Source organism: Sceloporus undulatus, chromosome 1, assembly GCF_019175285.1.
Source record: "Sceloporus undulatus isolate JIND9_A2432 ecotype Alabama chromosome 1, SceUnd_v1.1, whole genome shotgun sequence".
Classification (NCBI taxonomy): Eukaryota; Metazoa; Chordata; class Lepidosauria; order Squamata; family Phrynosomatidae; genus Sceloporus; species Sceloporus undulatus.
Genome location: NC_056522.1, coordinates 372,924,700 through 372,942,014, shown reverse-complemented (window position 1 = coordinate 372,942,014; position 17,315 = coordinate 372,924,700). Strand labels below are relative to the sequence as shown.

Here is a 17,315-nt window from a genome sequence, read left to right as displayed (position 1 = left end):
AGCCCAGAGAAGAGAAGACTGAGATGTGACATGATAGCTATCTTTAAATATCTGAAGGGCTGTCATGTGGAACATGAAGCAGGTTTGCTTTCTGTCTGTTCCATATGTTAAGACACAAACCAATGGATTCACAATAGAAAGGAGGAGTTTCTGACTAAATGTTAGGAAAAACTTCTAAAAAGTTAGAACTTTTCAGTAATTGGGCAGACAGCTTCAAAAATTGGTGGACTCTCCTTCCTCTGAGGTTTTAAATAGGGGTTGGATGTCCACTTCTCAGGGATGCTTTAGCTGTGGATTTCTGTACTGACAGTGAGTTGGACTTGTTGGAGGGTATAGTAATAAAAACATGGCCCTTGTGGTCTCGTCTATGGTTACTTTCTGTTTCTAAAAATTAGGCTGTTTCTTTAGTCAGCAGATATATAGTTTTATTCACACACATGCACACAGATTGAGTCTTCCTTATCCTGAAATTCAAAATCCGAAATGTTCCAGTAACCAAATTTTTCCCCCTGGGTAGCTGAGATAGAGACACCTCTGCTTTCTGTGGTTCAAGTTACACAAACTTTGTTTCATTCACAAAATTATTTTTATAATATTGTATAAAATTACCTTGCGGCTATGTGTATAAGATGTTTGTTGTTGTTGTATGTGCCTTCAAGTCGTTTCTGACTTATTGCAACCCTAAGGCAAACCTATCATGAGGTTTTCTTGGCAAGATTTGTTTAGAGGAGGTTTGCCATTGCCTTCCTCTGAGTGTGACTTGGCCAAGATTACCCAGTGGGTTTCAAGGCTGAGTTGGGAATCGAACCCTGATCTCCAGATCACACACTAAGCCATGCTGCCTCTCATGTTTAAGGTATATATGAAATATAAATGAATTTTGTGTTTAGGCATAGGTCCCACCTCCAAGATATCGCCTTCTGTATGTATATGCAAATGCTGGTAATTCCCAAATCAACCCCCCCCCCCCGAAATCCAAAACACGTCTGGTCCCAAGCATTTTGGATGAGAGAGATTCAACCTGTGTGCTTCTGTGTGTGTGTATGTTGTATGTGTGTTATACACACACACACACGAGAGAGAGAGAGAGTGGTGTAATGGTTTGAGTGTTGACTATGACACTGGAGACCAGGGTTAAATTCCCAGCTCAGGCATGGAAACCCACTGAGTGACCTTGGATAAGTCACACTCTCTCAGCCTTGGGGATGAACAATAGCAAACCTCCTCTGAACAAATCTTGCCAAGAAACCCCCAGGATAGATTCTCCTTAGGGTTGCCATAATTCAGAAATGACTTTTAGGCACACAACAACAATATACAGTGGGCCCTTGTTATCCGCTGGGATTTGGTTTCAAGTCCCCCCACAAATATCAAAATTTGTGGATGTCCAAATACTGTACCATTAAATACATTGAAAAGTAAAATGGTGACCCTTATATAAAATGGCAAAATCAAGGTTTGCTTTTTATGAATTTATATATTTTTGGAATATTTTCAAACCGTGGATGCTTGAATCCATGGATACGGAGGACTAACTGCACATTATATATGTGTGTATATGTGTGTGTGTGAGAGAGAGAGAGAATGATTCTTTCACCAGAGTAAATTTGTGGAGTTTTGCCGTGCCTTTTCCATTTTAGTTGGACAAATCACTTTGACAATGCTACTTGTTCGCTTCTCAAAACTTGGAATTGTCCTTTGCTGGAAACATCATCCTTCACTGTATATTCTCCTTCCCCGAGAGAAGGGAACAAGCACACTTTCCCTGCATCCCTGGGGGAAATGAGCCACATTCCTTGGTTTAAACAGTAGGTGTTAAATTTCTTGACAGTTGTGAAAGCCTCTTTCTTAAGATGGAATGACTTCAGTCAACCAAACCCATGTTTTTTGGCAGGCTGTGATTATAATGTGTGCTGGTAAGCGGGGCCAAAAATGTAACCGAGATTGGCAGCGATAAAGCATGTAGGAAACCTGTGGCTGCTTTGGGGGGGAAATCAAAGAAAGTAGAGCTTTTCAAGAGGTGGAAATTTTCCAGAAACTAAACTTGTTTCCTTCATTCAGCGAGAGTAATTGAAAAGATTCTTCTTGGTTGTAGACAAATGAAGAACACAGCAGTGGCAGCTAGCGATTTCCATGTTAGTGGAGTGGGGAAGGGTTGTGGTAAATCCACTCTGGGTTTTAGTCCAAACTTGATTTTAAAAAAATATTTATGGCCTGGTACATACGGCCCTTTTAGGCGCGCTCGTCACGTCCTGGGGGTTGGCTGAGGGCGGAGTGCCCACATGCCCCACAACCCTTGCACCTGACGAGGTTGTAACAATGGCGGCTCCAGTGTATGCAGTATACTTACGTAACGAGTGCGCCAATGGTGCACTTGTTACGCCCCTGAGGCAGCTTCAAAACAACCTGCTTTTTGCAGGTTCTTTTTCCACCGGTGGGGAACCTTGTGGTTTGGCAGCTGAGGCTTCCCTCCGGCGGAAAAATAGGCGCCGGCAGGCTGCCCTTTTTGGCCGGTCAGTACCGCACCTATATTCCTTCCCCATCCAATATTAGAAGATCTCAGGATGATGTACAACAAAGGAGGTATCCAAGGTACTTTATGGGAGTTATCCAAGAAGTTACACCTGTTTTGGGGAGATATCTGCATTACAATTTGGACAAAAATCCAGAGTGGATACAGCACCCCACTGACAGGAGCTGCAACTAATAATAATAATAATAATAATAAATTTTATTTATACCCCGCCCTTCCATGGATATGAACTAAAGCACAGCTTAGCTTCCCCCACCTTTCAGATAGGTTGGACTACAATTCCCACCCAGCTGTGCTATCTGGGGGGTTGTAAGAGTTGTAGTCCAACCAATCCGGAAAGCGCCAGAGTGGCTGTTTGGTAAATCAGAACCTCCAGATAAGCCCATACGTGCCAAGGGACTTTGTCTGCATTCATCTTGCAGTTTACTCTCCAAATTCATCTCAGTGTATCCATACTGCAGAAATAATCCAGGTTGACACCACTTTAATTGCCATGGCCTTGGTAGCACAGTGGATAAATGCAGGTACTGCAGCCATAAGGTTGTGAGTCCGATCCCAGGGCTCCAAGGTTGACCCACCCTTCATCCTTTTGTAGGTTGGCACAATGAGTATCCAGCTTGTTGAGGGCAATTGGCTTGTAAACTGCTTAGAGAGTGCTGAGTTCACTGATAAGCGGTATAGAAATGTAAATGCTATTGCTATTGCTAGGGAATTCTGGGAATTGTAGTTCGTTGTGGCATCAGAGCTCACTGACAGGGAAGGCTAAATGTCTCACAAAATGATAGTTCCCAGAAGTATTGAGCCATGGGAGTTAAAATGGTGTCACACTGGATTATTTCTGCAGTGCAGATGCAGCTTCAGGCTCTCTCCATAGAGATGGGTTCCCCTTTCAGGTGGACTATCCATAGCTATTTAAGAAACAGAGGTTGGCAGTCCTGCAGTCAAATGTTGCAGGGTCCCTTTATCTCCTCTGTGATATGTTGCTTTTCAGGCTGGCGGCCAAACATGCTCCCTCCAATGGTCATGTAAGTTGTGATGTGTAGTGGATGAAATGTGGGCTGCAGGTGGTATCTGAGAATTTTTGTGACAACCCTCCAGTCCCTGTACTCACTAGGCCTAAAATGAGAGACCTCATTTTGCCCTTAAATTCCCAGTAGTGCTTCCCAAGCCATTGAGCAGGGTTGTTGTTGTCAGGTGCCTTTAAGTTGTTTCCAAGTTATGGAGAAACTAAGGCAACCCTGTCATGGTTTTCTTGGCAAGAGTTGTTCAGAAGAGGTTTGCCATTGCATTCCCCTGAGGCTGAGAGAGTGTGACCTATCCAAGGTCACCCAGTGGGTTTCATACCTGAGGTGGTAACTGAAGCTTGGTCTTCAAAGTTGTAGCCAAATGCTCAAAGCACTATGCCGTGCTGGCTCTCTTGGGCAGGATTCCTTATCTATGTATTCAACCATCCACAGTTTTATAATATTATATATATATATGTATATACAAATAAATTCCAAAAAGGAAACCTTGATTTTGCCATTTCACATAAGGGACACTATTTTACTATGTTTTCGTATTTAAGTGGATTTGAGCATGCACAGATTTTGTTATCCATGGGGGCTCCTGGAACCAAACCCCAGTGGATACCAAGGGCCCACTGTACTAGGGTTTGGTGTAGTGGTTTGAACATTGGACTATGACTCTGGAGACCAGGGTTCAAATCCCTGCTCAACCATGAAACCTACTGGGTGAGCCTGGGCAAGTCACACTCTCTCAGCCTCAGAAGTTGCAATGGCAAATCCTCTCTGAAGAAACTTGCCAAGAAAACTCCATGATAGGGTCACCTTAGAGTCACCATTTGTCAGAAACAACTTGAAGTCACACAGCAGCAGCAACAACAAAAACAACAACAAAGTGTTTAAAACCAGAGAAGGTTCCTGTACCTGTAATATTTATGTAGAAGAGGGAATTTCAGCAGGTGTCACTTGTCACAAAACCAGATTACAAGTAAATTCTTCAGATTACCTGCTGAAATTCCCTCTTCTACACAATCCATTCATGGTACAGGAGCTATCTCCATTTTTCACTCTGGCAACCCTAGCCAGTACAGGCCATTTATATATCTTCAGTTCACAGGATTCTCCCAAACATTCTGATATGCCTCGTTTTTCTCAATTATTTTTGTATGTCTACCAGTTCTCATTGTCTGATTTTAACCTAACAAGACAACACTTTTGAGGTTAAAACATAGCAATGGATCTGTCCGCTGTAAGATTTCACAACGTGGTTTGTGTGCTCAGGGGTACATTTTCCTTATTAGAGCATGGAAGCCATCATTAACAGCTCATAACCAAAGCCCACAGTGACTACAAGAGGAGCAGAGCAGTCAGCGTGGCAGAGACATCTCACAATTTTAAAAAATACTGTCATAAAGGGGGATGTCTTGGTGTTATGTGCCTTTAAGTCATTCCAAAGTTATGGCGATCCTAAGGCAAACCTATCATGGGGTTTTCTTGGCTGAGCAAGGATTTGAACCCTGCTCTCCAGAATCATAGTCCAGTGTTCAAACCACTACAGACCAAACCATAGTACAACCTAAAAATCTAGGTTATTTTGTTGTTGTTGTGTGTCTTCAAGTCATTTTCTGACTTACGTTGACCCTAAGGCAAACCTATTATGGGGTTTTCTTAGCTGAGCAGGGATTTGAACCCTATTCTCCAATGTTCAAAGTGCTACACACCAAGCCATAGTACAGCCTTAAAAACCTGTTGTTGTTGTTGTTGTTTTGTGCCTTCAAGTCATTTTCAAACTTTTGTTGATCCTAAAGTGAACCTGTCATGAGGTTTTCTTGGCAAGATTTATTCAGAGGAAGTTTGCCATTGCCGTCCTCTGAGACTGAGAGAGTGTGACTTGCCCATGGTCACCCTGTGGGTTTGCATGGCCGAGCGGGGAATCCAACCCTGTTCTCCAGAGTTGTAGTCCAGTGCTTAAGTCACTACACCATGCTGTAACAAATAAAATGGTGGCAAAAAGGCAGTGATGCCATACTTTTGAAGATGCTTTGCTTGAGGATAAGGATCAGAGTTGGAACTTAGCCAGCATGAATGAGGACAGTGTGTGGGTTGTTGTTATGGTTTTTTTAAAGCTTTTAAAAGGATGAAACAGTGGCCATTCATTAGGCTATCGTGAGTGTTAAGTTGTGAGGCAGATAGGAAGAAGCGACAGCCTGAGAAAAAATTGCTGAGATGTTCTTTTATTCCCCCCCCCCCCCAAAGACGGGTTGAACTAGATCACTGGAGCGGTTTCTTTTATTTTCACTTCCAGCTTTTCTTGGGTGATATTATAATTGCCATGGAAGAATTGAAGAGGTCAGCATCCTCAAAACATTTGCTGGGAGCTGAATAGCTCTTTAAAAAAAAAAAAAAGCAGGACAAATTTCAGATGTCTTTGAAAGCAATAGACTAAAAAAAACAGAAAACCCGATTTGTTACAGTAGTTATTGGTGCATATTAGTCAAGGGGGAAAGCATCTTTCTCTGTGCCTCCAGCAGCCCTCTGTAAATGTTACCAGGGGAAGGCAGATAGTGCGTTTGCATCCAGCCCTGTCATTAGGCAGAGTGTGATGACTGCCGCAGGCAACTGATAGTGGCTGTCAAGAAAAGACTGTAAATTGTTAATACCTTCTTTTAAAAAATTGTTGTGCTGCCATCAGAGAGAAGCCTGTGCCATTTTTTTTTACCTGGGTACCAGGTAGGGTTTCCAGTTTTCAGGGCATGGCTCCTTTTCTCCGGTCCTCAGGTTGAAGGGGAAGAATCTTAGAGCGAGAGCACAATCTTGAAAAGTGTGTTCACACACAAACACACACCTATTTCTCATTTCTTAGACTTGGTGTTTTTCGTTTGAATAGCTTATGCTCTATAAACTGATACAGTAAGCCCTTGTTATCTGCTGAAGTTTGGTTCCAGGAAACCCCCCCCCCAATGGATAGCAAAATTTGTGGATGCTCACGTCCCAGTAAATACAATGGCAAAGCAAAATGGGGCCCTTTATATAAAATGGCAAAATCAAGGTTTAGTTTTTGGAATTTATACTTTTTTTGAATATTTTCAACCCATGGATGCTTGAATCCGTGGATAAAAAAATCCGTGGATGAGGAGGGCCAACTGTAGAAGAATAATGACATTGTTATTTATATCATGAAAGGTCTGGAAACCATGCCCAAGGAGCAACTTAGGGGATTCATTAAGTTTAGCCCGGAGCAGAGAAGGTTAAGAGATGACATGATAGCCAGGTTTAAATATTTGAAAGGATGTCATGTTGAGGATGGAGCAAGCTTGTTTCCTGTTGCTCCAGAGAATAATAATAATAATAATAATAATAATAAGTTTTATTTATATACCGCCCAATCACTGGGAATCCGAGCGGTTTACAACAGAGGGGATAATAGACAGTTCCCTGCCCTCAGGCTTACAATCTAAAAGACACGACACAAAAGGAGAAGGGAATGGTGAGGGGGGGAGGGAATCAGGTCCAGTATTTTTCTCTCCCTCTGAGGCCTGGACCAAAGCAGATGGACCGGAGGGAGGGCTCTTCTTCTTCAGGCTAGCCCTGATGGAACTGGGCCAGCCTATTCTCTCCCTCACAGGCTGAAGGATGACAATTATGGAGAGAGGGGCCTTTTTCTTCAGGCTAGCCCCTGATGGAACTGGGCCAGCCTTCTCTCTCCCTCAGAGGCTGAAAGATGACAGTTAGGGAGGGAGGAGCCTCTTTCTTCAGGCCAGCCCCTGATGGTACTGGGCCAGCCTTCTCTCCCCCTCAGAGGCCGAACGATGGCAGTTAGGGAGGGAGGAGCCTCCTTCTTCAGGCTAGCCCCTGATGGTACTGGGCCAGCCTTCTCTCTCCCTCAGAGGCCGAACGATGACAGTTAGGGAGGGAGGAGCCTCCTTCTTCAGGAATAGGACCCAGAGCAATGGATTCAAACTACAAGAAATTAGATACTACCTCAACATTAGGAAGACCTTCCTGACAGTAAAAGCTGTTCGACAGACAAACACACTGCCTTAGAGTGTGGTGGAGTCTTTTTCTTTGGAGGCTTTTAAGAAGAGGTTGGATGGACATCTGTCAGGAGTGTTTTGATTGTGTCTTCCTGTATGGCAGGGAGTTGGACTTGATGGCCCTCTGCTATTTGAAATTTATACTTCTTTTGGAATATTTTCAAGCTATGGATGCTTGAATCTGTGGATAAAAAAAAATCTGTGGATAAAGAAGGCTGACTGTATTCCAAGCCTAAACAATGAGAAAAATAAAGGTACAGTCCTTTCCAAGGCAGTGCTTTCCTCCTGAAATTCCTCCCTCTCATCCTCAAGACCAGAGAAGAGTATTTGTTGTTGTGTGCCTTCAAGTCATTTCCAATTTATGGCAAACTAGGGTGAACCTATCACGGGGTTTTCTTGGCAAGATTTGTTCAGAGGAGGTTTCCCATTGCCTTTCCCTGAGGCTGAGAACATGAGACCCAATGTCACCTAGTGGGTTTACATGGCCAAGTTGCGCTTCGAACCGTGATCTCCAAAGTCATAGTAGCTCAAACCACTACACCACACTAGCTGTCTGAGAAGTGTATGCAGACCATGAATCCCCATTCCTGATACATTTGAAGCTGGTGTCTCGATATCATAAGTCTTCCTAAAGCTGCCATGGATGTATAATATAATTCACAAACTTAGAGCAGGATGTGATAAATACAGGCCTAAGTCTGTGTGTTGTTTTGTTTTTCTCTGAGCCACCGCAGTTAACTTTCCATTAAGGCTCAAGCTTGCCGCATGAAAGCACAACTGTTTTCTTTTCCTGTGAACTCCTTCGCACCAGCTCTTGGCTGTTCGCCAACCGTGTATGAACGGGTTTTGTCTATGAGTGACCTAATTCTCCTGCTGTGAATTGTTTGACGATATCCACCGCTCAAGATAGCTGGTGCACCCAGACCTCCCCAGGGACTATGGGAAATGACCGTGAATTTGCCAGCTTTGTAAGCAAGAGGGAACCGCTCCCCTTACAATTCTGACTTTCTTACAGGGTTGTGATCTCATTCTTTCTTTCTAGTTTCTTTTTTTCTTTCTCACTCACTCTCTTTTCTCACATTATTCATCATCATCATCATCATCATCATGCGTATCTTTCCTTTCTCCCAGTTATGAGACTTATGGTGGTTTATAACATATTTTAAAACAATCTGGATTAAAAAAATGTGCAAAAACTTCAATAAAAGAATAAATATAAGAATTATTTTAAAAATCAGTCAAGTCATTTATGAACGTAACAACATTAAAATTCATTAAAAGACTTTATTCACACCCCAAAACAGCACAACTCAACATTAGAAGCCCATCCCAGCCAGTTTCTAAAAATCAGATAGCAGAAAAATGTTTTAACATGTTGCCGGAAGGAGAGCAAGGATGGAGTTTGTTTTCTGCTGCTTCAGTGACTAGAGGGTTGTCCACACTGGCAAAATAAAGCGCTTCACACCGATGTGAAGCCTATACTGTTTTGACAATGTACAATGCAAATCTGGGTGAAAACCAACATGAAGCCATGCTAAAAACCAGAGCAAAAAGAAGCTCTGATATGCCACCTCAATGTGGAAAATGTGCATCATATATAAACAGCATGGCACTAGTGCGGGAATGCAAGAAAGCAGAAACGCAAAAGTATATCACACAAGACAGGTCATCAATAATGCAGTGGATGTTATTACAACATACACAAACCAGACAGTCCAACAGGGGGGCAAGGGGAGAAGGAGGAAAAGAGGGCATGTATCGGGGCTCCATCAATGTGCTTTGCAAGTGTGTCATTGTGTGCATTGATACACTGAACAGGTGGTGCATTGCACATGCAGCTGTGTGGTCAGTCACATGAAGTGTCCAATGGGATGTCTGCTGTGTACGAGGAGAGAGGTCATTGGTGGTCACAGGCATGCAATGGTGTGCATGCATGGAGGGGAGGCAACAAAAAAAAAGTCAAGCAGTACAGCTTAATGCCGCATTGTGCAGACAGTTCGTTGGTGTTTGGCCCATCTTCGGAGCCGGCCATGTGCACTGTGGGGCTTTCACCCACTTTCATAAAAAACAGTATCAGGCCAGATTTCCTGTTTGCTTGTCTACTCAACAAGGCAGATTGGCCGTCTACTCAGCCCCTGCAACAGAAGGCAATGGATTCAAACTACAGGAAAAGAGATTCCACCTAAAAATAGGAAGAACTTCCTAACATTAAGAGCTGTTTGACAGTGGAAGACACTCCCTCAGAAAGTGGTGGGATCTCCTCCTTTGGAGGGTTTTAAACGGAGACTGGATAGGCATCTGCCAGTGGTGCTTTGATTGTCTATTCCTACATGGCAGAATGGGGTAAGAGTGGATGGCCCTTGAGGTCTCTTCCAGCTCTAGGATTCTATGTAGAGCAACTGCAGAGAGCCTGCCTGTGGGAGCCTCTGGGGGCCAAGGAGACTACCAAAAATAAATTAAACTAGCCAGAAGTCTATTTCTGATTTTGAGAAAATGAATTAAAAATGTGAATGCAGTGTACAGAGGCAATGTAATGTATTTACAAGGTGAAATACATAGGGAAAATAGCTACTATAAAGATGAATATGCTCCAAAAGTTTCTTTGCCTTTAGCAAACAATACCAATAATGCACAATGAAACAGTAATCCAAAATTGAGAAAGAGAGATTTCTAAATATATATGGGGCAGAAAGAAAAGTAAAGTAAAGCTCAAAATATTACAAGGTGCCAAGGAGAGAGGAGGTTTGGCCCTCCCGAACTTGAAATTATATTATAGAGCTTCTTGTTTGATGTGGCTAAAAGAATGGGTAACATTAGAAAACAGTAGCCTATTAAATCTTGAAGGGGATGAATTAAAATTTGGTTGACATATGTATCTTTGGTTTAATAAAGAAAAGATGAATAAAGATTTTAATAATCATTTTTATACAAAGATTTTTGTTAAAGATTTGCATACACCAATTTGGCTATCACCTCATTAAGCTTTTTTAAAAAGAGAAAATATCATGAATGACAAAAATAAATGGAACTAGCCAGAAGTCTATTTTGATTGGCGGGGGGTGGGGGATTAAAATGTTAATGCAATGTGTAAAGGCTACGTAATGTATTTACAAGGTGACTTGTTGCTCCTAAGAGAGGGACTTGGCACTTTTTTGCCTGAAAGGGGGAGAACTCAAGAGTTTAAAGTGGTCACATGTCACAACAACAGTTTTGTGGGGGCTTTTTGCAAGGGTGTCCTTTTGCAGGGGTGTTATTGATTATGCTGCAACTGTTTGGAATCAAAAAGGATACTTGGTGGGTACTAAACCTTCATTCAGCAAAGCAGAGCCCCCATAAAGCGTAGGGCAGCTGTAGGAGGCATGTTAGTGAAATCAGGGGTGGATTTACTTCTCCTGCGGCAGTGATTCTGCCAGACATCCATCTCAGGGCTACAGGTTGCACACTGCTGATGCAGGAATCCATATGCTGTTTATTGGAACAGGCAACCAGAGCAGTCTATTACAAGCAAACACAGTTTGATTTCATTGCTAAGAGTCAGGCTTTTCTGTTGCACAAATGAGTTTGCATCATTTAAAAAAAAAAAAAAGATTGAGCAAATACAATGGCCCTGGGGATGTTGCAGAAAACTGTAATGTGTTGTGGATTAGAGGTGCAGCAATAGGAGATATTTACACCAGTGAAGAGATCCAGGACATCAATACTGGCAGCCAAGTGGAGAGCATCTGGATAAAAATTAAAGGCGAGGGAAACAACAGGGATGTTATGGTGGGAGTCTACTAACGGCCCCCCAGTCAGATAGAGGAATTGGATGATGCCTTTCTAGAACAGATGACTACACACTCAGAAAGGGGAGATGTAGTAGTGATGGGTGACTTCAACTATCTTGATATTTGTTGGAATTCAAACTCAGCAAAATCCTCAAGGTCTAGCAAATTCCTCGCTTGCCTCGAAGATAATTTCATTGTCCAAAAGGTGGAAGAGGCAACAAAGGGGTCAGCTATTTTAAATCTGATCCTAACCAACAAGGATGACTTGGTTAATGGGGTGCAAGTGGTGGGATCATTAGGTGGAAGTGACCATGTTCTCCTGGAGTTTGTTATACAGTGGAAAGGAGAAGCCAGGCATAGTCAAACACGCATTCTAGACTTTAGGAAAGCTGATTTCAGTAAATTTAGAGAAGTATTGAGGGCAATCCCATGATCAGAAATACTAAAAGATAAGGGAGTTCAAGACGGATGGGACTTTCTCAAAAGGGAGATACAGAAAGTAAAGAGATAGTAGAGGAATACCTTGTTAATCTAAATGAATTTAATTCTCCAGTACCAGATGAACTACATCCAAGGGTACTAAAAGAACTGGCAAATGTAATATCGGAGCCATTGGCAATCATATTTGAAAACTCCTGGAAAACAGGAGAAATCCCAGCAGACTGGAGGAGGGCAAATGTTGTCCCCATCTTCAAAAAGGGGAAAAAAGAGGATCCCAACAATTATCGTCCAGTCAGTCTGACATCAATACCAGGAAAGATTTTGGAGCAGATCATTAAACTGAGAGTCTGTGAACATCTAGATGGCAATTATTATTATTAACCTTTATTTATAAAGCGCTGTAAATTTACACAACGCTGTACATACAATCTTTTTAATTGGACGGTTCCCTGCCCTCAGGCTTACAGTCTAAAACAGGGGTCGGCAACCCCCGGCCTGCGGGCTGGATGCGGCCTGCAGAGGCAGCAGGACCGGCCCCAGCCCGATCCTGCCGCCGCTGCTGCTGCCACCACCTCCTCCTCCTGCACCTCCTCCTCCTCCTGGGCCGCTTGACTGTGCTGCCCCCCTCCTCCTCCACCACACGGAGGAGGAAGAGGAGGGCCACACGGCCTGGTGCAGAGGAGGCAAAGGGAGAAGCTCCGCACCGCCCTCCTTGCCTCCCCGCACGGGCCCGCTCCGCCCACCTCCTTCTCCTCTGCCTCCTCCGTAACACCCCCAGGCCGCGCGGCGCATGGAGGATGGGGAGGAGGAGAAGAAAGAAGAGGAGGAGGGGGAGCAGGAGGGGGAGGAGGAGAAGAAAGAAGATGAGGGGGGAGGAGGAGGAGGGGGAGCAGAAGGAGGAAGAGGAGGAAGGAAGAGGTGGTGAGTGGCCAGAGGCCTCAAGGCTTTTTAAATTTTTATTTTGGGTGCTTTTAATGCTAACAAGTCTCCCTTGGTTTGACAATGATAGTGTGATGATGATGATGATGATGATGATGATGATGATGATATGAGTCAGCTTGAGAGGCATGCAGGCACAGTTTCTTAAGCCGAAAGAGTGTCACCTTCCAAAGTGTGTTTTGGGTGCTTTTAATGCTAACAAGTCTCCCTTGTTTTGACAGTGATAGTGTGATGATGATGGTGGTGGTGGTGGTGGTGATGATGATGATGATGATGATGATGATGATGATATGAGTCAGCTTGAGAGGCATGCACGCACTGTTTCTGAAGCCAAGAGAGTGTGACTTTCCAAAGTCGTTTCTGTGTGTTTTTGGTTCTTTAATGGTGATATTGATATCAGAAAGCCTCTGATGCAAGGCCAATGTAAATTGCTGTGATTTTTACAAACTCATGCGCAGTGAAGAAAAATCAATAATAATAATAATAATAATTATTATTATTATTATTATTATTATTATTTGTATACCGCCCTCTGGCAAACCAATCCGGGCGGTTAACAACAGTAAAATATAAAATATGACAATTAAAAACACTTTATCCCTCCCCCCTTAAGACAGTATTAAACAGTAAACATATTAAAACACAATATCAATGCATAAAACAACAATTAAAAACTAAAAACCCTGATATCCCTCTGTTGATCCTCAACCATCTCTAAGATGGGGCCACGGGAGGAATGAGGGAATCAGGGAACCTGGGAACCTGGGCCGGGATGGTTAATCTGGAAAAGCCTGCCGGAAGAGATCCGTCTTGACCGCTTTTTAAAAGCTGTCTAATGATGTTATCTGACGGATCTCATCCGGCAGGTCGTTCCAGAGTTTGGGGGCGACAGCAGAGAACGCCCTCTGGGAGGTCGCCACAAGCCTAGATTTTAGAGGCTGTAGTAAGTTCCTCCCAGAGGAGCGGAGAATGCGGGGAGGATTGTACGGGAGGAGGCGGTCTCTAAGATAGCTTGGACCCAAGCCATTTAGGGCTGTAAAGGTGATAACCAACACCTTGTACTGGGCCCGGAAGCTGATAGGCAGCCAGTGGAGGGACCTCAAAACCGGAGTAATGTGGTCCCTCCTAGATGTCCCTTGACCAAGTACACACTTCTGAGAAGTACACTTGGTGCAAGAACGGTGAAACCACCTTGACATGTTCAATATGCATAGCCATGTGAACCCATGTTCAATGTGAAACCCAAAGAGTTTGGTTATGCAATAAACCTCTGAAATATGCAAGAGATTGCCATGTTAAGTAAAGCCATGTTCAATGCCCAAATGTGCTGTTTGGAATGGGGGGGAGGGGTGGTTGGCCAGAAAGGGAAGTCCATTTCTGCCAACTGTCTAGAAATAATGCCCAAATGTCCTCCATTTTGATCATGCCTAAGAAACATGCATTTATAGTAACATTGTTAAAAAATCATCAAATTTTTTTCGCATGTCCTCCATTTTTAAAAAATGTGTCCTACATTTGAAAACCTTGTCCTATATTATTTAATTATTTATTTTCCCCCCCCTCCCCCAATTTTCTGGGGGACACCAACCCGGCCCCCAGCTCAAAAAGGTTGCCTACCCCGGGTCTAAAAAGACACAACACAAAGGGAGTGGTGGTGGGGAAGGGGCTTCTCTAGTAGGATAATACATATAAAATACATAGCAATACAGGAAATGATTCAATAAAACAGACAACAAAAGAACATCAAATAGCAAGCGGCAATTATGCAATGCCATAATCACAAAAAGTCAATATGGGTTTCAGAGAAAGAAGCCATGCCAGACAAACCTAATCTCTTTCTTTGATAAAATTACCAGCTTGGTAGATGAAGGGAATGCTGTGGATATAGTATATCTTGATTTCAGTAAGGCCTTTGACAAGGTTTCCCATGACATTCTTGCAAACATGCTTGTAAAATGTAGGCTAGACAAAGTAACTGTTACATGGATTTGTAATTGGTTGACTGGCCAAAGCCAAAGGGTGCTCAACAATGGCTCTTTTTCAGCCTGGAGGGAAGTGACCAGTGGGGTCCCACAGGGCTCTGCCCTGGGTCCAGTGCTATTCAACATCTTTATCAATGACCTGGATGACAGAATTGGGAGCATACTTATCAAATTTGCAGATGACACCAAATTAGAAGGAATAGCTAATACCCCAGAGGACAGGATCAAAATTCAAAACGACCTGAATAGACTAGAAAGCTGGGCCAAAGCTAACAAAATTAAATTCAACACGGAGAAATGTAAGGTACTGCACTTAGGGCGAAAAAATAAAATGCACAGATATAGGATGTGGGACACCTGGCTGAATGAGACTACATGTGAAAGGGATCTTGGAGTCCAAGTAGACCACAAACTGAACATTTGTCAACAGTGTGATGCGGCAGCTAAAAAGGCCAATGCGATTTTAGGCTGCATCAATAAAAGTATAGATCAAGAGAAGTAATAGTGCCACTATATTCTGCTTTGGTCAGGCCCCACCTGGAATATTGTGTCCAGTTCTGGGCACCACAATTTAAAAAGGACATTGAGAAACTGGAGCGTGTCCAAAGGAGGGAGACTAAAATGATGAAGGGTCTGGAAACCATGTCCTATGAGGAACGACTCAGGGAGCTGGGTATGTTTAGCCTGGAGAAAAGAAGGTGAAGAGGTGATATGATAGCCCTGTTTAAATATTTGAAGGGATGTCATATTGAGGAGGGAGCAAGCTTGTTTTCTGCTACTCCAGAGACTAGGACACAGAGCAATGAATGCAAGCTACAGGAAAAGAGATTCCACCTCAACATTAGGAGGAACTTCCTGACAGTAAGGGCTGTTTGACAGTGGAACACACTCCTTCCTCGGAGTGTAGTGGAGTCTCCTTCCTTGGAGGTCTAATTAAGCAGAGGCTGGATGGCCATCTCTCGGGGATGCTTTGATTGAGAGTTCCTGCATGGCAGGGGGTTGGACTGGATGGCCCTTGTGGCCTCTTCCAACTCTACGATTCTATGATTCTATGAGATATCTCTCTTCATTGGATTGATCTCTCATTGCCCAAGATCCTCATTTCTCAGATGTCTTCCATGGGAGTGGTCAGTGGAATAGCAAACCTTGTTCCATCTGAGAGCCATCTATCTTCCTATTCAGCATATATGAAAGAATTATGTGCCACTCAAAAACATGTATTTTTCCTTGCTGTTCATGATGAATTTTTGTCTGTTGCAAAGGATTTTGGAATGGAATAAATTGTTTCCCCCTACATCTTTAGTAACACTTTGAAAATATTATGTTTCTTGAAGTTTCCATTTGCACTATGGTAATTCGATCAGTACATAAAACAAGTATTTCCAACCCATTGCCCTCCATATGTCTTGGAGTACAACTCTCATCATCCCCAGCAAATATAGTCACTTGTCCAAGACATCTGGAGCACATCAGCTTGGGGAAGGTTGCTGTAGTTTATCCAGTCTGCAGTTGCTGAGTTGCTTTTAGCTATTTTGTTTTAAATTACATTGTAGGCTGCTTTGGGTCCCATATTGGGAGAAAGGTGGAATATAAATCAAGTAAATAAGTAAATAAGGCAACTTGTTTATTGTTGGTGGCATGAATTTAAAAAATTGTATTGGTTTATTCAACCTGTGTTTTCTGACTTTGTTCTCCCATATGTCTGTTTCAGGACCAAGAAGAAAATAAAGGAGCCACAAGCTGGCCAGAGTTCTACATTGATCAGCTTAACTCCATGGCTGCTGTAAGTAGAGTTCTTTGACATTAAGTTGTGGCTGTATGTTTTCATAGGTTAAGAAAACAGAGAAAATTAAAAACTTGCACCTGGCATAAATTGTGGAAATTTATGCATTGCATAACACCTCATTTTCCATTATATATTAACACGGTCAGTTGTGTGTGCGTGCGTGCGTGCGTGTGTGCGTCCGTGCGTGCCTGCCTTCAAGTCGCCTGTCGAATTATGGTGAAACACCCCCCCCCCCCCCCCCTGAATTTTATAGGGTTTTCTTATGCAGGGAATACTCAGAGATGGTTTTACCAGTTTCTTCCTCTGAAATATAGCCTACAGCAGCTGATATTCATTGGCAGTGTCCCTTCTACGTACTGATCATGGCTGACTCTGCTTAACTTCCAAGATCAGATGGGATCTGGTGCCTTTAAAGTATTTACACTGTGTGGCAAGTAATAAGAGGAAGGACAATAAACTGTAGAAGTCACTGGAGCTCTCCCTTTCATTGGTGGAAATATCAATTAATTAATCAATCTGTACTCAATCCTTCTTTAGATCATCAACAGTTTTCAAGTTTACATTGGTGACCATAAAGGCTAGAAACCTCTTTGAAAGCTAATGAGCCTCTACTTGTAGGGACAGTTCATACCTTATATTCAGCTTATGTCTTAGCTGTTTAATTGCCCAGATGCTGTCAATATTTGTGCAAAGCTGTTCATTTGCAGCTGTTCTCTTGCTCTCTGTAGTAGAGACATGTTGCCTATGTTTATAGTCAGACCTTGCGAAAGTTACTTTTTGGATACAACTCCATAGAATCCCCCAGTCAACATGGCCAGAGCTCATGTGA

General features: G+C 42.9%; 1 protein-coding gene across 1 annotated transcript in view; it reads left to right on the top strand.

The window, feature by feature from the left end:
- DAAM1 (dishevelled associated activator of morphogenesis 1) overlaps positions 1-17,315 on the top strand; it is a 159,535-nt gene that overhangs the window by 62,962 nt on the left and 79,258 nt on the right. The window contains 1 exon segment of the mRNA XM_042469934.1: positions 16,412-16,483. Coding sequence (XP_042325868.1) covers positions 16,412-16,483 — 72 coding nt within the window.